This window comes from Etheostoma spectabile, chromosome 11 (assembly GCF_008692095.1).
Source record: "Etheostoma spectabile isolate EspeVRDwgs_2016 chromosome 11, UIUC_Espe_1.0, whole genome shotgun sequence".
Taxonomy (NCBI): domain Eukaryota; kingdom Metazoa; phylum Chordata; class Actinopteri; order Perciformes; family Percidae; genus Etheostoma; species Etheostoma spectabile.
This window is the reverse complement of record NC_045743.1, coordinates 7285629-7305543: the sequence shown is the minus strand read 5'-3', so window position 1 is coordinate 7305543 and position 19915 is coordinate 7285629. Positions and strand designations below refer to the sequence as shown.

At 38.6% G+C, this 19915-nt stretch overlaps 2 protein-coding genes and 2 long non-coding RNA genes across 4 annotated transcripts; 3 read left to right on the top strand and 1 right to left on the bottom strand.

The window, feature by feature from the left end:
• Positions 1-843: 843 nt before the first annotated feature.
• Positions 844-1743, top strand: LOC116698366 (uncharacterized). Its single transcript, XR_004334200.1, has 3 exons — positions 844-954; positions 1054-1121; positions 1566-1743. It is a non-coding gene; the product is annotated as an uncharacterized LOC116698366 (long non-coding RNA).
• Positions 1744-1889: 146 nt separating this feature from the next.
• Positions 1890-3758, top strand: LOC116698367 (uncharacterized). The gene is made up of 4 exons (XR_004334201.1): positions 1890-2106; positions 3298-3409; positions 3510-3517; positions 3660-3758. It is a non-coding gene; the product is annotated as an uncharacterized LOC116698367 (long non-coding RNA).
• A 31-nt stretch (positions 3759-3789) lies between these two features.
• On the top strand, positions 3790-4934 carry LOC116698397 (glutamate-rich protein 6-like). Its single transcript, XM_032530325.1, has 5 exons — positions 3790-3795; positions 3832-3911; positions 3997-4143; positions 4337-4565; positions 4674-4934. The coding sequence occupies exons 1-5, from the start codon at positions 3790-3792 to the stop codon at positions 4899-4901; spliced, it is 690 nt and encodes a 229-aa protein (XP_032386216.1). The 3' UTR covers positions 4902-4934.
• A 761-nt stretch (positions 4935-5695) lies between these two features.
• cog3 (component of oligomeric golgi complex 3) lies at positions 5696-18092 on the bottom strand. Its single transcript, XM_032529941.1, has 23 exons — positions 17873-18092; positions 17452-17598; positions 17290-17351; positions 15817-15982; positions 15291-15365; positions 14812-14904; positions 14422-14547; positions 14226-14306; positions 14087-14130; positions 13851-13977; positions 12604-12695; positions 12116-12255; positions 11434-11594; positions 9670-9778; positions 9459-9577; positions 9238-9327; positions 8390-8510; positions 8014-8102; positions 7751-7885; positions 7302-7377; positions 7046-7173; positions 6287-6385; positions 5696-6117 (listed from the first exon to the last, which is right to left on the bottom strand). The coding sequence occupies exons 1-23, from the start codon at positions 18038-18040 to the stop codon at positions 6088-6090; spliced, it is 2478 nt and encodes an 825-aa protein (XP_032385832.1). The 5' UTR covers positions 18041-18092; the 3' UTR covers positions 5696-6087.
• Between the last annotated feature and the right edge of the window lie 1823 nt (positions 18093-19915).

Below are 19915 nucleotides of genomic sequence, written 5' to 3'. Positions count from 1 at the left end.
GTACTGCTTTCCTTATAATTATGAGTTGAATTGCTCCCATGGGCTATAGTTCTTATTTTCATTTATATTCAAATTTTTATTTGATATACTTGTAATTATTTTATTTGACTTTACTTACTATTTATCTGTACTCAGTTCTGTCCTTGTGCTTCTGCACAATTTCCCCTCTGGGGATCATTAAAAGGGTCTTTCAACAACTGAAGGTAATAGCAGTGGTGAAAACCACAGAAGAAAAGTGATCAAATAACAAAGAACATGAGTTCAATTTTCTTGCTTATTCTCCCATTTCTGTTAATTACTCTGCCATAGAAACCATTCCTTATTTTCTGTGGTTGCTATGGTACAATAGGAGCAAAACATTCTGTATCTTATTCAAAATGTTTTGTTCATTAAATCTTTCATTTGTGTGTTCTCTGCACACCTTTTTTTCACAATTAGTCAAGGATACCAGGGAGAATACTGACACACTTGAAACATTTGCCAGGCAAATCAACTGAGATGGCTTGGACTACAAATCCTGGACTTGATTTTAGTCACAGCATAAACAGTAGATACTACACATTGCAGCCAATGGAGATCCAAGACAGAAATCTTTTATGTGATATTGTGTTACCTTTTAAAGGATGATGAAAAGAGAAAAGCTGCACATGTCCACTTCAGGCCTTCTTCAAACATGAAGTTGAATCAGCATCTATTTGAGTCAATTTAAAAAAAACTAAAATAAACATCTTGCTTCCCATTCAGTAGCTAGTCCTTATTACAAGGCAGTTGTATTATATATATTACATTCAACCCTCTGTATGTATTTTGGGTCATTAATCTGATAATAAAGAACTGGTTCCAGTTTAAACTCACCTGAATATCTGACGATCCCTGCATTTGACGGGAGAGTTGTTGCCACCATCAGCTTTGGTACACAGACTGACTGGAGACATGAGGAAGAGTGCAGTCAAGGTACTTTCTTCACATTTCATGCCAAATATAAATCTCTGACCTTGGTTGGTAAATGACTGGGAATATCTGAGATAATTCTATTTTTTTTAGCATTTTCAGACTATAAATACCAGAACGTAGAAACATCAAAAGCTCCTCACAATAATCTGGGGTTACTGTCTGAGCAGGTCAGTGTGTTAAAATGTAGTAAATACCCAGAAGATGGTTCACAATGACAAACTTGCAATGAGGTATTCTCCCCTGCTCGCTCAACTTTAGTTATGATGCCCTTGACAACGTAAAAGCTTTTCGAGGACACTCAAGAGTAGGAAAGGTGTATCTGCCATTAAACTAACATATGAAACATACTTTGTCGAGATACCTTAGAGATGGGGTGAATTCGCAATTATCGTATGTGAAATATTTTTTGCATCTTTTAGAGATAATTTTGCTATTGCCAAAGAAATACTGAAGTTTTCACAGCTTGTCTATCCTTGTCACAGTGTAAGGTTTATCTTAGAGATGATATGACATGGTATCCAGAGACATGGTTTTGATTTATTCATGAAGCACAAGTTAAAGACCTCAAAGAAGTTAATACATTATGAAGTGTCTTTGTTTTTTCTCCTCAGAGCGTTTCTAAAAACATGAATTCTGAGTTGGAGATATCCCCAGATAATGAAGTGTTGGATTTGCTCAGCAAGGAAACTCCCCAAACTCCTGCAGCCTGCCAAGGAGAAACTGAGGAGTCTTTAACTAATCTGGACACAGTATGGATGAAAAAGCCACTTTTAAACTGCTCCTCTTCCTCTTTTCAAATAAATGTAAATAAATTCATGGAACATGCAATTAGTCTGCGTTTGTCGCGTTTCAAACCTTGACTGTCACTGCTGCAGCTTGTTTAAAAATATGCCAGACTGTAACACGCTTTTGAATATCTCAATAACTGTAATATTTGGATACTACAGTATGTATTCGTGACAGTGTTTTTTTGAGGAAAAAAAAGTAGGATTTCTTTTTTCCTTACGTTTTCAGATCACATCCTCAAGTGGATCAGGCTCATTAGAGGAGTCACTGCAGACTGTGTTGAACAATTGCTGCTTGCACTGCCAGCGGCCGAAGAAACCCCCAGTGACCAGTGATCGGATAGCAAACAGTGCTGACCCAAAAGAGGTGAGAGTGGGTGTGCAGCTGACACTACTGTTGATATGGTGACATGCTGATGTTAAATAAAAGCTGACAGAACTTGGGAAAACAAACTGTGCCTTTGCTGATTTTTCTGAATGAAGAGTTACATTCAGTGTCAAGTGTGCCGCTTGGACTTGATATGAATATGGAAGCAAATAATAGACAATGATAAATCACCTAACTGACATTTAATCACTTCTGAATACTTAATGTGGAAATTGGAATTACACTAACCTCATGGCATTTGACTGTTTAACAACAAAGACCATCTGAATTTGGGTGGCTTGAATTATTTTTAGCAATGTTGGTCTGTCAACCACTTTGGTCCAGACAGAGCTGGACTGTTGTCATTAAATTAGGTAGGCATGTTCATGGTCCCCAGAGGATGAAGCCAACTGACTTCTGTGACTGCCTGACTTTCCTTTTAGTGCTATTATAAGATATACTATTTGAGTGATTGCCGTGGAATTAGGAAAATACAGTATATCGATCATGCAAAGAAGATAAATCCTTGACTTTGATGATCTTCTGACTTTTCCTCTAACGCAACCCGTTGTCACTCCGATCTTGTAAAATATGGACGCTTGGGAGTGGCTGCCAGCGTCAGATACAATTTAAAAGGCACCCCTCAGCGTGTGTGTAGAATACACTGGGTAGAGCAGCAGCTACATGGCGCTTGAATATGACGTAGAATTAAGAGCAACAACGGTAGCGAGTAGTGTGAAAGCCTAAAAATCTGCATAGGTAGTTTGGTTGGGGTGGTGGATGGGTCAACACAGGACTTTCACCCACGTGTCACGTTTCCTAAACCCAACTGTCCCAATCTACTCCCATGTGTCAAGAGGAAAAAGTATCCCTGGTTGATTGGATTTTATATTGAATTTTAGTCTTGGAATGTCAATTTAAGCACCCTGATTATTGAATTAATTTACATCCAAATTTGACTCATTGAGCAATGAATATTGATTTTTTTTTCTGGACACTTAAATTTCTCTGAATTTGTAAACTCTTAGTAAAAATCAATTCTTTTAAGAATGACATACTTCCCATTAAGTCACATGTTATAATTAGGCTATGATTTGCTTCTATAGTAGATTGAATGTGATGTTAGCACTTTATAGCATTTTTCCATTTACACTAGTCTTTTTTTCTCTTAACTTTCTCTCTTTGTGCCAGTTGTACTGCTGTGAGAAGGCATGGAAGATATCACAGATTTTGCTGAAGGGTGCAGAAGTTATCAGTAAAGAAACCGTGATTGATAGGACCCAGCGATGCAGAAAGATCAAAGGTCAGGATCACTCTCTTCCATTTTTGGCTTTCACCATTAAATGGTTTTCAAATTAAATTGACATGCCATTGAATTGCGGATGCTACATTTTACATTGTAGGTTGGAAGGTTTGGAATTTGAAAGGAGCTTCTATCATCAGACCCCTAAAGCAGGTCTCACACACACACACACACACACACACACATACACACACACACACACACACACCACACAGCTTGTTCATTCATGCCACCTTTTCCTATATTACAGCACACAAACTACTGTCTACCACTCTACATAATCGACCTACTGAGGATGAAGATGCTTCAACTGCGATGAAGGAAGTTTCATTCCCTGAAATAGGAATTGTAGATAGTACAGTCTCAGTACAGCTGAGAGTATGGAAGCAAACATTAATTAATACATCGGTTTGGTTCAACAGAGGACGACACCACTTGTCAAACACTACAACAATGGTGAAACATTTATTGTGATTTTTCCAGATGGAACTGGGCAGGTGTGGTATCCTTCAAGGTGAATCAAACTGACAATTTACTGATATAATATCATAATGATTGAATATTTGATTTTTCACCTTAATCATAAGCTATCCGTCAGGAAGGCTGGCTATTCTTCTGTCCGCAGACTGGTGTTGTGTGCTGGTCCTGGAGGACAAACATCTGCAGCCTTGCATTCACGCAGTTTTCACCACCAGAGGAGAGGCTACATGTTATCACAACAATGGCAGCATTTGGTATGATTAGTTATTTAATCATTTTTAACATCTTATTTCATAAATAGAACTGACATAAAATCAGCATAATATGTTGTAAACAAAATCTATTTCATTATCACCAGCTCTATAGAAGCAGACAGATATGACTGTCTGGGTGAGGGACTTAAACCCCCGAGGGTGTTATTGTTCACAAGCTGCTTCTCTTTATTAGGGTGAATCCGACTCCATGGGGAGGCACCTACTGCAGTGACACTGGAGATTTGAAGAAACATTGGAGTTGGCTGGACAATGAGGATCATGTTCATGCTCCGCCGTGCCAGCCCCTCAGCCTGACAATGAGCCCTAGCCTCAACATCCGCATCCAATTCCAAGAGCACATCTGCATCGCTTTCTCCTCCAGCAATCGCAGTGTACGGCTTAATGTGGGGGCAAAACTGAAAGTAAGTTATTGTGGTATAGAAATAGAAATACAAAGGATGAGAAAAGGAGACCCAATTTTAGGCCAAATCATTGAATCTGGTTTACTTTAGAACTCCTTGTTGTCACAGCCAAATCAAGGCAAAGGTCTAACGCTGCCGGGGCCTGACATGCTTCAGAGGCATCTGGAGCAGAAGAGTGCAGAGATCAATGTCCTGCTCCAGAACATCCAGTCCCTCATCACCTTTCAAAAGACTGTCAGTCCACAGAAGGTCAAGCCCCAGCAAAGCCTCATCTCACAGATGGAAAGACAGCGGCTGCCAATGAAACGGCAACAGTCTGCCAAGAAGACCCCCTAAAGCCGATGATGTCCTTGAATGGCAGTTTCTCATTTGTGTGAAGTGACTCGTACTGTAGTGTGCAGAGAATTTGAATTCAATGGAATGTGCTTTCCAGCAATAAAACCAAGAACATCATACTTTTTTTTTTTTTTTTAATCAGAATGTTTATAAATAGTATGACTGTACAGATTATTTTACATGGGACAAAACAAAGCAAATGTCACATTGCTAGTGTCCTGTTACTTTTATTAATTCTGCAAAGACCTCTAGGATACATAACCATAAATCATACAGAGCAAACCTGCTAAGGTCATTATTTTGCCAGAGTAAAACGCATATTAGTTGTAATCAACCTATGTATAAAAGGAAAACATATAAAACATAACATATCATTGTATTTTGTATACATATTTGCAATTGAATAACAGAAACTTTCACAAGAGGGAACGTGGAAGAATCTTTAAGAAAACATCTGACAAGTAAAGAACAGCTGACTGGATTTTGCCACGATCAGAGGGGAAAACCTGCTGGACCTGAACATCCTATGGGACATCAGAGTTTAACCTACATTTTACAAAGGCTTTTACATTTTAAAATAAAAAGGAATAAAAATATGTTGCAGCATTTTTCTCTTAATATCCTTCCAAAACCCATTGAAAAGAGAAAGGCATCTGAATGCGAGCCCCGTTACTGGCCATTAGCTATCTGATTGATAGCTTTGGTGCCTCTATTTACACACCCAAAGTGTCCTTGTATGAAGACTCCTAATAAATTTCACCCCCCCCATCCTCACATAGTGTGCAAATTCTTTATCATTCAAAACAATTTGGTGTTAAGACCGAGATGCAACTGTGATCACAAATACACCCTTATCAAAAATTGTAAAGGAGGCAACCCTTACCACAACACCACCACCTTCAATGTAAGTCAAACAAAATCAACTCAGTACCCAAATAATACTCTCCAATTCCCAGTTTGTTATGGATGTCAAGATGAATACCTGAACCCCAACATATTTGATTCAAGAATCTTTGGCTTTTGTTTTTTTTCGCCGGCAGTTCAGAGCTCCCGGTCAAGCTTGGAGCTCAGGTGCAGCTTCTCTGGTCATCTTGAATCCTCACAGCTCCTGGTCATGGTTAGAGTTGTAACATCCCATTTCTATCCAGAGAGGGTTTCACCAGCACTGCCAGACCAAACTTGGAAATTACTTATTCACAGACAGCAATAGGTTAATCTGAAAGAGAAACGGGGAAAAAAAAAGATGAGTGCTCACCGTGACTTAGCTGGCATTTGTTTTCTAACTTTTCTCCACTAAAGTTGCTCTCAGCAGTTTTGGATGTTGCAGGGGTATTATTAAAACTATGTCAAGTGCCTTTGGGCTGCGCTCAAACCACAGTACTAACCTGCTCCATCGATGGACATGCAATGATTTGAAGGTCTTCACCACTGTATTCCTCCTGAAGCAAGGCATGCAGTCTTTGGAATACCTGCTGGATGTTATTCTGTGGGAAAAGGCATCCTATTACTGAGTGCTGAAGGGAAATTAATACTACATTTCCATCTGGCCCATGTCCCCCTCACTATCTTGTTTCCATGTCAACCGCAGAATTTTATTTCCCTCTCATTCAGCTTCACCTGGCCCCTTGATAAACAGTACATGGGCAGCACAAAGATTTCTCTATTAGAGTTCAATCACACTATAACTTATAGCTAAAGGCAAAATCTCAAAGGCAAAATTAAACAAAAAGGTCAGCCCAAGACTAAATTCAAAACACAGGATACTTTTTTGTTTGTTATTGCTCTAAAATTGATTGTTTGATTGTTGATTTATTAGTCTTGCTAATGAATAAATGTAAGTCATTAATGATTTCTGATGCTGTGATGGGTTTGTTTACAGGGTTATATCTGCACACACCGGTTCACAACAGACCTAACATTTCAATATATATGAGGGGACAGAAACACAAAAGGACTAGTGATTCATATGAATAACCTCTAATTTTCCCTTTTCAGAAAATGTGTGACTTGTCTTTTGACTGCAAGTGCATGGTATTCCTGCTTTGTAAATACTGTATGAATCAATTGTTTGAGCTTTAACAAGCACTTGCAAAAAAACTGACTTAATGCAGCACATGCTACAACCTAGCGTTTCTGCCACCCACCCGGACAGGCTTGAAAAGGATGAACTCTGTGTCTCTATTGGCTAAGTACAAGGACATGCTCTGTAACGTGCTTGGCAGCTTGCTCTTCATCACCCGGTAGGTAGCCATCACTATATCGTTGATCTTTGCTGAAAAGAAAAGAAAATTAATGAGGTAAAGTAGGAAAAAAAAACATTGCCACTCCAGCTAGCAGTTACTATACAAGTTTTGATGAATTACAGTGTGATGCCAGTGACAGTTCTGAGACATAACTTACCTGGCTGTGCCCAAGGTTGCTGAGACAGACTGTACGTGGGACCACCCTCAATAGCCATAGTTTTAAGAGCTGCAACCTGAGTGCCGTGACAGTCAAAACAGACCATTACAATCTGGAAAAACTCAATGTCACTGGTGTTACTATAAGCTGTGTAAACAAGTACAAGAATCCGTCATGCTTCTTCTACTGAGTCTTGAATTTGATAAAGAGTAGTTATTTAACAAAAAAACTTGAGTGATGTGGGCAGAAAACAAAAAGACCAGAGAGAGAGAGAGACACACACACACTTCAATTGTCAGTAACGTGCCAAGACCTACAGTGATAAGTGAATAATCTTTTTTTCTTTTTTTTTAAAGGTTTATAAAAGGGGAAAGCTGAAAAAAATGAAGGTCAGAATTAGCCGTCGTTGCCTGAGGCAAAGTCTGCCTTCTAACTGCTCTGACGGTTACCTTGGTGAGAAACTCCTCAAGGTTCCCCACAAAGATCTGAGTCTGCTGTTGGATGAACTGCTCACAGCTGAACTTCAGGTTTCGGTCCACATCCTTCTTAGAGTCAATGTAGTGCTCCTTTATCTCTGGTGTTCCCTGGGGAGCCACAGAGACGAAGGGTTTAGTACTATCAAGTGGCGCTGCCCTAAGGCAGGGTTCTATCAAAGTACATAAAGTGTGTGGTAGGTTTAATAAAAATAGGTTAAAAAAAATAGAAACACTACCTCCAACAGGAATTCAAGTATTGCGTTGTGACTGTTCAATCGGAAGAATTTGGGAACAGCCTTAGGGTTCAGGATTTTGAAGGCAGCATCTTCACACAAAGCAGAGAGATTAAATCTGGGCTGTGTAGAATGAGAGTGCCCTCTAGTGCTAGCTGTTTAATATGGCCTTGAATGAGAAGAGGGTGACAAGAGGAGCAATCTGCCCTGTGAGCCATCAGTTAATGTCCATTATTGTGTTGGATTACACTGTAATTTCCACATTAATTGTTGCCACCGGTGCATGTGATAGGCACAAGTTGCTTAATGAGCATGAGCATGTAATGACTGGCTTTATGGAGCTGAACACCAATGTTCCCTCCAACTTTAATTATCTTACCTCGCGTTTTCTTCAGGTCCAGTGAGATTTCCTTGATGGTAAAATCAGTGTGAAATGGAGCAATCTGTTCACGCACTATCAGCAGGTGCTTGATCAGGAAAAGTTGTCCATCTATTTGTGTCTACAGAAAGTGATAGCACACTGTTAAATCCACACTGCAGGCTGCCAAAACAAAAGGGCATCTGCTGACTATCCAAGCTACAGTGAACATAAAATGCACAAGCTTGGAGACGATAAGGGGATATGTCTAATTGATAACTGCTGATTAACCATAGTTGGAAAGGGACATAACTGTTATAAAAAAGGCAGCTGAAGCTATTTATTGCTCAGCAAGCAGCTAAAACATTGGAAAAAGACACCATCATCATGGGGTGGGAACACATTGCTGCTGCTGATTTAATTTGAAGTGTTTCAGACAAGCCAGTTAGCACAGATAGACAGCAAATTTAAAGGTGACAGAAGCCCTTAAATAAAAGATAGTCTAATGAACATAATAAAGCATTATTAAAATAAACTGTAAAGTACAACACACACACACACACACACACACACACACACACACACACACACACACACACACACACACACACACACCAACACACACCACACACACACACACACACACACACACACACACACACACACACACACACCACACACACACACACCACACACACACACACACACACACACACACACACACACACACACACACACACACACACACACACACACACACACACACACACACACACACACACACACACACACACACACACACACACACACACACACACACACCACACACACACACACACACACACACACACACACACACACACACACACCTTGTTTTTAAGGATGATATCCGAAGCTTTAAGCAGGGACTGGATGCAGGCAGATAAGGCTTCTTGAGATAAACCCTGGAAGACTGCTCTCTGGAAAAACAAGTCACAGTAAGAAAAACCAAATAAGAAATGCTAAAGTGGGAAATTTATATAGCACATATCCTGCCACATTTATGTAAAGGAGACTATAAATTACAGCCAAATAAAAATTGAAGACGTACATCTATACATCTGTAGAGCTTTGACAGACAAACCAGTGTCCGCCTGACAGTAGGGTACCACATGCCGTGCAAATCAGCAGGAGAGATCGATGTCTGCAGGCGTGAAGCTTCTACATTTCCTGTAATCAATGTACAAAAGGAGCAAGAGCCATAAGGCAACAATAACACCAAACTGGTAATAAAAAAAATATGTCAATCTGAAAACACAGACCAGCATTACTGTTTCTTCTACTATCAGGATCCTCAAGCTGAACATCAGAAAACATGGATTCTTGTGACATCTGCTTCATCTGCTCTTCCTTCAAGCTTTGAGCAATTCTCTATTGGCAAGAGTTAGAATAAAGTGTTAGATTCTTCTTTTTCAATTTGCTTCAACAACAGGTTTTTAAATGTCAAAATTAACAGAAAATAATATTCAACTTGCAAAAACACAGACAGAAACCTTGATACAAAGAAAGAAACGTCAAGGGTATCAGGGAGGTTTCATATCAAGTAAACTGTGTGGATGCAGCATAGGGCTGCACGTTACAAGCAATATATCTAATTGTGATTATTTTCACTGATTTTGCAATAGCAATATGATTCACGATAGGGAGGAAATGATTACTTTTGTATCATTAATCTCATTTTCATTGAAAATTATTAAAATAAAAGAAATTAAAACTATTGTAGTGTGATTTTTGCAAGGCTCTGTAGCAAATAAAGAATTTTTCTTTAGTTTTACGTTACGATTTGTAAGCTGGGACATCTCTGTAGCACCACAATACAAAAAGGTACAAGGTACAAAAGAATCGTTGGTTTTGTTTTAATTTAGAATGGTTTGACACATAATTTGTCTTTAAAAAATGTTGCGCCCCCCCTGCGATTTGGATATTGCACTTGTCTATATTGCAATTTTGATAAAATTGCGACTAATTGTGCAGCCCTAATGCAGCACATTTTAAGAGTTGTTAAATATATGTTAAAGCACAAAGGTGTTTAATAACATGTGCAGATATCCACAAGACCAAAGATCTTACAAGGCCATTGGTAAGAATGGATTGTGCCTTTCAAGGACTAGCAGATAGAAAGTGGTACATGTTGGGAAGTCACTTTTTTCCCCACTTTGCTTCAGTCTACAGGTTTTTCAAAGCTTAACATTACATTACATTAGCTATGACAAAAAGACAGAAATTTCAGAACATATGCATGCACGGCTTGATTGACAATGACAAAATAGTGTTTATGAAACACATTTAAAAGCTTTAAAACATTAGTCAAACTCAAAGGCATATGTAACTACATGTGCAGACATTCACAAGCCAGAAGACCTTCCAATTTACATTCAGTAACATTAGTTCAAACATTAAGACAGTTCTACATGTTATGTCAGACTTAACAAGCATTTTTTTTTCTTGTGGACATTTCAAAGACAAAATGATTATCAACAAAAATATAAACGATACATTAAAGCTATAGTGCGTAGTTTCTGTCTCTCCAATGAAGAATTCTAAGTAATGACAACAATTCTGTTTGTGCATCCACATAACACAAGCCTTCCGTGATTTCCCTTCACCCCAACCCCTCCTCCACAGTTTCTACGTAGTTGAGGAGGACACGGAGGATTAAAAAAACATGATGAAATCTTCAGAAGAAGAGGTAATTATCTTTTCCGAGTTTCTGCGCACAAAACTTGCCCGACAACAACAATTTCTAAACACAGCCATACTGAGAAGTACAAGAGAGTTCTGTGGAGTCTTAATTAGCTTTACTAGTTTGGCAATGGCTTGAATGTAACGGACGTTAATTATTATTACCAAGTTACGTACCACAGCTTTAACTAACACAAATATTCATTAGTTGTAGCTGTAATTACATCCATATTGTGTAAAGCTGGTTAAGTAGAAGCTAAACTGATTACAATTAGTGGAGGTTTTGTTTATGAAGAGGTTAAAAAAAAAAAAAAAAAAAAAAACTTTCAGCATGCAAGACTTACCTCCATCATCTCCAGTTTCTCAGGATAGGCCAGATCCCCTGGAGCTGGGTTGTAACCTGTGATATCAGTGTTGATGTAGATGTGAGTCCTGTAGACCAGCCTCTCCTGGACATCCTCCAGCATTTGCTTTACCAATGCATCAAAGGCCCCCAACTGAGTAGCTACATAGAAGAGGTCAAGAGGTCAGTCTACAGTTGAAAGACTATCAAAATTCAAAAAAAAAAAAAAAAAAACTTTGCTTTCTAGCCAAACACAGAATTACATTTTTTTTAACCAAAGCAAGGTAAAAGCACATCCCCTAGTATATATTTTCACTGGAGTTTGTGTTCTCAGCTACCAACCGATTAACTGACTGGACTGTTAACTTCCCAAAACCTCTGTGTAAGTTGTGATAACATTTTGAAAAGGTTTGCCATTTTGAATATATGCCTATTGGCTTTCATGCCGAGAGAAATGACAAAATCTATGCCACTTTCGTGTCTGCATGGTAAATATGTAGCTAGAGCCTACCGCAGGCTTACTTAGCTTGACGACTGGAAACATGAGGAAACAACTAGCTTGGCTCTGTCCAAGGTAACAAGATGGCAATGTAATCAGTCTCCAAACTCCAGCAAAGCTCTGAGCAGCTTAACATTTAACACCCTTGTGAGAAGCTTTGAGGAGAACTAAATCTCTAACCTACCATTGTTTTGAACATGGTCTTCCAGCATCTCGTTCTTGAGGATACTGCAGAGCTCAGACAGGGTTTCCAGGTGGATGATGTGGATGATTAGAGGCCGGAGGACATCATACAGGGACAAGCATAAGTTCTCCAGCAGCTCGCTGTCAGAGATTAAACACCGTTTCATTGCTTTGTACAACTGAGAAGTCTAAAATTATACTTTCTGATAAATTCCAGCTTTGACTTTTTTCTTTTAAGTTAAGGAATAAAGTAACTAAAAATAATTATGCAAACTGTTAACGTGTTTGCTCTTAAATGATAATACAATTCTCTACCAATGCTGTATAAATTGTATTTTGAGCATTTAACACATCAAGCAAAACTTGAAATGGCGATCATGCATTTTGAAGCGTAACGCCTTAAACCAATATTCTGCCTGCATGTGTGCTACAAGTTGATGGCTCTGTGTGCTCATTGATCATGTTCCCAATGAGGCAGGCGCTACTCACTCTAATTTGGGTGTAGGTTTAGAGAAGAACTCTTTGTAGAGTTGGTGTTCATCCTGGCAGACGTGAACCATAAAAGCACAGCCACTGCGAACCTGTACAAATACACATAATGATCAGCCGCTGCAGAGTCTACCAATACTTTGCCTAGGCTCCACTTCAAACAAGCAAATACACCCTCCTCCCACATAAATGATGCAGGCCCCCATTACAGCAATCATTAACAAGATGCATAACCTTTCTAGTTTCAATAAAATAAAAATCTCGGACAGGTGTGGCGGCTGTTATGACGTTTGTTGTATGAAATTCTGACCTTTAATTATAGCATCCCAATCAGGCCAATTAGTGTTTTTAAATGCCACAACAGCGTCAAAATACATAGTTTACATACATAATTTCAAGGTGCCAAAATGATCTCTTAGGTATAAATTTAGAATAAAAAAAACTTTACCATGTATTTTGGTAACAACTAGGCCTGATCTCGATTCACCCTGTTCACAATTTAATTTGTAAATGAATTTGATTAAAAAATAAAATAATTTGAGGCCTCTATGTTTACAGGCTTGTGTTGATGCACAATGTGCTATAGGTGCCAAAAACATGGGTTAATATGTGGATTAATACTAGGGAGTCTACACAACTGTGAGTCGATTGACTTCTAAAATTGTTTTATGTTTTTGTTGAATTATACTTTTTCTGATCTTTTCAAATCCCGACTAATAACCCATATTACAAAATCTATTACAAAAAAGTAACTACATTTCTAAAACTAATAAAAACGAAACTAAGCAATTTCAAAAAACGAAACTAAAGTAGCTTTTTTTGGTTTGTTACTGCCAATTGTTTTGTCATGGTCACAAAAATTGTGGCAGAAAATCGTGATATCAATTCTAAGAAAAAGAAAATTGTGATTTGTATTTTTCCCTGAATCGTGCATGCCTAGTGCCAACCTTTAGGCGAGTTAATTTTTTAAACAGTAAAGGATAGTACTGCACTACAGCACAATAGTCACTGCTTTATAGATAAGGTATGACAGAGAACACAAACACACTTTGCACAGTAATTCACTTGTGAAGAAAACAAAAGTATGCTTTGGATGCCTGCTGTGCACAACCTCATTTATCATATGAACAGCTGAGTGTCTGCACCAAACAATCCACCAAATATCCCAGAGGGACCATACTGTGCAATCTTTGCCAGCTCAAATGTCACTTAAAGGTCAGTTCTGCTTAGAGCAAGTCACGTCTTACCAATGCGCAGTGGTCTTTGCTGTTTTGGTTGGTCAGCTCAGTAATGGTGGATGTAATGCTGGGACTGAGGAGCAGCTCTCTCTGGTCATGGTAGCACTGATGAATTTCATCTAGGAGCTGACTGTATCTGCTCACATCAATATAAAAAGGAATAAGTTAATTTAGCACAAGAACTGTAGATAAAAAAATATAACAGGAATGCTGCTACTTTACTCCGGAGAAATGCTGACACTCACTCTGGAATCTTCTCTGCACGCTGTTCTATCTGTTCAATCAGTGACTGAAAGAAGAAAACATGTCAAAGACAAAATATTTTTAATCACAGAAAAAGATCTATGCATAATTTCATTGAGTAATAAAAAACGTTATACTCACTCTAACTTTAGGTGCAGCTGCTCTAAACTTAACATAATAAAGAGTAAAGGCATTGTCTGCATTGGTCAAGCCCATTGGATCCTGGGGGAGACAAAAGACTTAAATCAAGTATTTATACAGTACTAGGCACATGCAATATGAACACGTGTACACTGTTGTTGACTGTGTAGGAGAAGGAAATGTGGCTTTCCCTTACCCTTTTCGTTAACTGGCCAGTGAGATGCTGCAAAGTGTTTACAATGTGGATCTTCATGAAGTGCATAGCTTTAGAAAGACATTGTTTAAACTTGGCCAAATAAACTGGATAATCCTTGAAATTGGGCTGTAATCAGTGGAGATAAGCAAGTGTTAGACAGCTTTTATTGTGATCACATATTGCAATGCGTAAATCATACCAAGTCAGCAGTATGTTGTCACGGTCTTGGTTCAATTTTCCAAAAGTATAAATATGAACTTATTACACAGAAGGAATTTAAACATACTTACTGTAATGCTCAAAAATATGAGTGTTTATTTATTCTATCGCTGGAAATAAAATGAGATTTGCAAATACAGAACTGAAATGTTGAGAGGGCGAGCTACTTACATGGGAGGAAACATATTCAATGCAGTCATCCAATTTTGACAGCATTGGTATAAAGCCTTCACTATTTACAGACAAGGTTGATGAGTTAAGTTTCTGCAAAGACAAATAAAAAGCTAGTTTCAAAGTAATTCCAGACAAACAATTATAATCTTCTAGCTCTCTACTCAATTTAATTTGGCAGTTGCCACTGACATAAATGCATCTACAGATTTTCCTTTGACATTTCAAAGGTTTTGGAGATGAAACTAAATTTGATGAGTACATTTATGAAACATTTTAGAAATAGTTATATAGGATATGTAGCAAACATCCAAGTTCTTTAGAATATATTTTTTTTAATAATCTGGGACATAACTGTCGATCTTTAATAATGATGATTATGTTAATATCTAAGAATTAACATGCACATAATTTACAATGCATTTTATGCCGTTTATTTATTAAACGTTTCAAAATGAAGACCAGAAAATACAGCCTACCGTGTTTATGTTTTCTAACTCATTAAAATATGACAGCTTCTGCTGTATGCTCTCTGCCAAGTCAACAAGTTCTGACTGCAAAAAAAGAAAACAAACCACAGTTGACACCAAATATGAGCTTATACTTGCAATGGAAAAAGAGAATGAAGCTGCAGTGCTACAATTAAGATAATACTTTATTCATCCCACATCGGGGACATTTTTAAATATATTAAATATGGCAGGAAAAGAATGAGCAGAAAACAGATAATTGACCTGCGGAATGCTTGCTAGCAAGATTATATTTAGACAAGCTTTTATCTAACAGTGGTTTGAGAAAGTTTACACACCCATGGTAAAGTTGATTAAAAAGAGGAGAAAAAAAAACATATTTTGGAAATTGATCTTAATGCCTTAATTAAAAAATAAATTAGGAAAATCCCACCTTGCCGTGACATTATAATTTAAACATATTCTACTGATCAAGTCTTAGTGATTTGCTATTATGTGGCTTGGGGTAATAGATATTGAAAAGCATGCAGCTTACCTGCTCTTTTAGGAGCTGTTCACAGGCCTCGTGTAGGGTGCCCGTCTTATTGGACACAAACAGATACTGTTTCTGAAGGGAGTTCAGGTGCTCCAGAGCAGCACTGACATCTTTCAGGATAGCATCACATTGTTCCCGGTAGCAGTTTAGATCATCTCTGGTTTTCCTATAGGGAAAGCAGACAAATGATCTGCATGCTTACCCAAAGACAAGATGATGCAGTAAAGCTACCTACTGGTTTGAACAGCAGTTTGACAATGTTTTAGCAGAAAGGTTGATGCACTGTCCTTTATGGGTTACTGTCACAACTGTGGCCCCTTTAAAAGCAAACTTGAAACATATTTGTTGACTTATGCTTGGTTACTGTGTGTCTATGTCTGTGGGTTGTGTCTAGGTATGCTGATAATCAGATTGAACAGTAGTTTCCTTAAACTTACTCCATTTGAATCGCAAAATAAATCTGAAATATTGGCAGCAATTCAGATGTCTGAAACCAGGCTAGTTTTGTGATAGGTGTGGGGTGAGTGATAAACAAGCATTTCAATGTGAAGCATGTTGAGTGTACTAGTCATGAAATGTTACTATCAACTGTAAATAAATAACACTGCTTTGTGGGTGGCAGCAGCAGCTTAGTCCCTAGGGACCTAGCTTTTACTAGTTCAAGTTTTTTTTGCAGGATGGTAGGGGAAGACACATCCCTGATGCCTCTTGCCTAAAACTAACCAACCCAACCAGAGCAGGCAACAAGTAGTAGCCATTCAGGGTTGAGTTCCATCATGAATATTCATGAGTCTTCCCCTACCATCCTGCAAAAAAAAATGTTGTTGTGGATGGACCAGGTGGGAGGTGTGGACTGGTTGCTGGAGAGGTACCAGTTCACCACCTGGGAACTGCAGAGGTCCACATTTGATGCACATGCATGTGTGTGTAAATAAGGAAAATAACACAATGAAAACATGAATTTCCCTAAGGGGACAAACAAAGTGCATCGATATTAAAAGTCCCATGGCATGAACATTTCACTTGGAGTTTGTTTAATATTAATATGAGTTCCTCCAGCCTGCCTATGGTCCCCCAGTGGCTAGAAATGGTGATAGGTGTATACCGAGCCCTGGGTATCCTGTTCTGCCTTTGAGACAATGAAAGCTCAGATGGGCCGATCTGAAATCTTGCTCCTTATGAAGTCACAAGGGGCAAGGTTTCCTCCCCTTTCTCTGCTTTGCCCACCCATGAGAGAGAGACATCATGGCTTTCAAATGAGCAAAGTGGCAGTTGGTCAAGGCCACACCCCCAGCATCCACCTTGGGAATAGACATCAGATATGGTATTTGGGGACCACTAAGACCTATATAAAAGCATCCAAAGAGCACCATGTCGTGGGACCTTTAAAAAGCTTTACTCTAAGCTTACCCTCCAATAAACAAGCTAACACACTTAGCACCGTGTAGTGTAAAGCACTTAACATGTTTGCACCTGTATTTTGAGCTCTCATCCTGGTCCATGTTGGCCTCTAACTTTGCAAACCAGGCAAAAAACTGCAACATAAAATTGCACTGTATTAAAACCATGCATTTCATTGTGATATAGTATGTCTGACTGGCTACAGAACTCTTTCCTGCTGGCAAAGCCAGTCACCTGTTGTGCAGTTTCTATCCTGTCATTTTCCATATCAAGCATCTGGAAACCCTTGAGCAGAACGTCCTCCGTTGAAGCTGGCACAGTCGCTGTGAAGGGGGACTGCAAGGACCGCGACGAAAGACTGCACAAGTCCTCAATGGGCAACTGCAAAACAAAGCAAGGCTCTCTGGTTCAACGCACCCACAAGCCTTCGTATAAAAGCTAGCTGGACGGCTTGACGTGACGGAGTGCAAACCAGCTAGTTAGCCAACAAGCAAACATTTACAGAAACTTTAATATCATGTTTACAAGGCAGAAGAAATGTGAGCTAAGTTCATACAAAGGCAGCTTCAGAATTAAAGTTGTCCTCACAGACGTGTTAAGAACGTAAGTTAGCAACCCTGTTAGCAAGCTAGCTGGCTCCGCAGTCACATCTCACCTCTGACGGGATAGAGAGCGTTTCTGTTGCGGCTCGGATCTCCAGGACAGTGTCCATTTGTTTCTCCGTGAGGGGAGCCATGGCATCGGTGCGACGATCCCATAACGACAGCTTTTCACGGGTTTCTTTATCTGTTATGTCCAGGAGAGACTGATCTGTGGACGCCATCGTCACTTTCTACAGCGTCAGCAGCTACGCGCATACACTTCCTGTTCCGGGAGCGTGGGCGGGGCTTGGTGAAGCGACTGACACAGCTGTTACAGTGAATTTAATCTCTTCTCTTTAATTCACTCAAAGATATTTTTACATTATTACGAGTGATTTTGTCCGGCCCCAAATCGTGCTAACAACAGCAACTCTATGTATGTTGAGGTTAAGTTAGTTTTATTTTAAACATTTTTTGTTTTTGTTAATATGTCCAAGTCTCATGTTGGATTGAATTTGTGTGTTTTGATGTGTCTTTTGTTCTTCTTGTTATTAAAAAAGTTTTTATGTGGATGGTGGTCAACACCTTCAAATTATAACTCATGCATAATTACACTGAGACGGTTTAAATTAAATAAATAAACAGTAGATACATGTTGGAACAAAATTGTGTTGTAATGTTTTATTTGTCATGTCGTATATCAGAACTCTTGATAAGTTATAGTCTTCAAATTTGTTACCGACCTATTCACTATTTAGTCAGTATTTTGCACTGAATGTTGCATCATTTCATTATTCGTCCTTTCTCACCAGGGACCAGGTTACCACTACTACTAACACAATCTCGTTTCTCATTGTACTGCACCACACTGTATACAGATGGTTGACAATAAAGTCTGCCTTTTCTCTTATCTTATCTGAAGCCCACTAAATCATTTTTACAAAGCTAATGCCACAAGACAGATACACCAACATGATAGATGTAGTAGTTTCTGGGTAGGACAGATATGGCCTCTACCAGCACAATCGTTTATCACAGAAAATAGAATTCCAGCAGGTGGTGCCCCGGGGCACGTTTTTAATACTTCAAATTAAAACGTTTAGTTCTTCTTCATTATGTCTGCAAATTGGTTTATTTTCTCTAAGAACTCATTCAGAGTAAAATACTTGATCAGACTTATTGTATTACAGTCACAGATATAAATGTTTTTCTTTTCCCCCAGCATAGCCTCAACTTTAATGCCTTCCAACTTCACCATACCTGTCTTTATAGGCATGTGGAAGAAAAATCACAGACAAACAAAATTAGTGCCTTTGTTTAGATGTCTTCTTAACCCCACACGTTTTCTCTCTGTCTCATAATGGAAAGTAGACACTGGTATATTGGCTACACTATTTTTCTGTTTGTTTCAATATACAGATAGTAATAAAGTCTTAGCAAACACAGCCCATTGTCTTGAGAAAACAAACCTTTCTACAACATGCTCAGTATGTGATACAATGATGCAAAACAGTCTATGTAATTTACTTTGTTTCTGTCATTTTTTGTATTGTGTTGTATAATTCATTTTTAAAATGTTTTTTTTTTTTTTTTTCACTTAAAGAGCTAAAATTGTATTCAAAACCAGAACAAGCAATCAATTGTGATTACAAAAATGACTTCCAGTATTTCTTTACACATCTCAAAATCCAACAAAATCCTGGTGGCATGACATGGAGGTGGTAGTGTTCGCAGCTCTGACTGCAGGGTGTCTCATGGGGAGGTCACACAGAGTTCAGATTTTTCTTTTTTCTTTTTATCACTTGTCTACTTTAGTTGAAAGGGGATGCTGCAGAATTCAAGCCACGTTACTCCAGAACAAAAAGAGATGTCAGAGCAAATCTTGTCAAGTTGTATTTTCGCTCATTGTGGGTCAGAGTGAGTTCTGTAAAACAAGACTGCCACTTTTCTCTCTGATTGTGTTGGCCTTGTTTTCTTTTCACTGTTGTGTTGTGAGAGCTCGTTCAAGCTATAGTAAGAGATCAAGTACAAATGAGTGTCAACAACAAGTGAACAGCGTATTGAATTATCCTCCTACTGAGACACATATTTAGCATGCTGTATGTATATAAAAAATG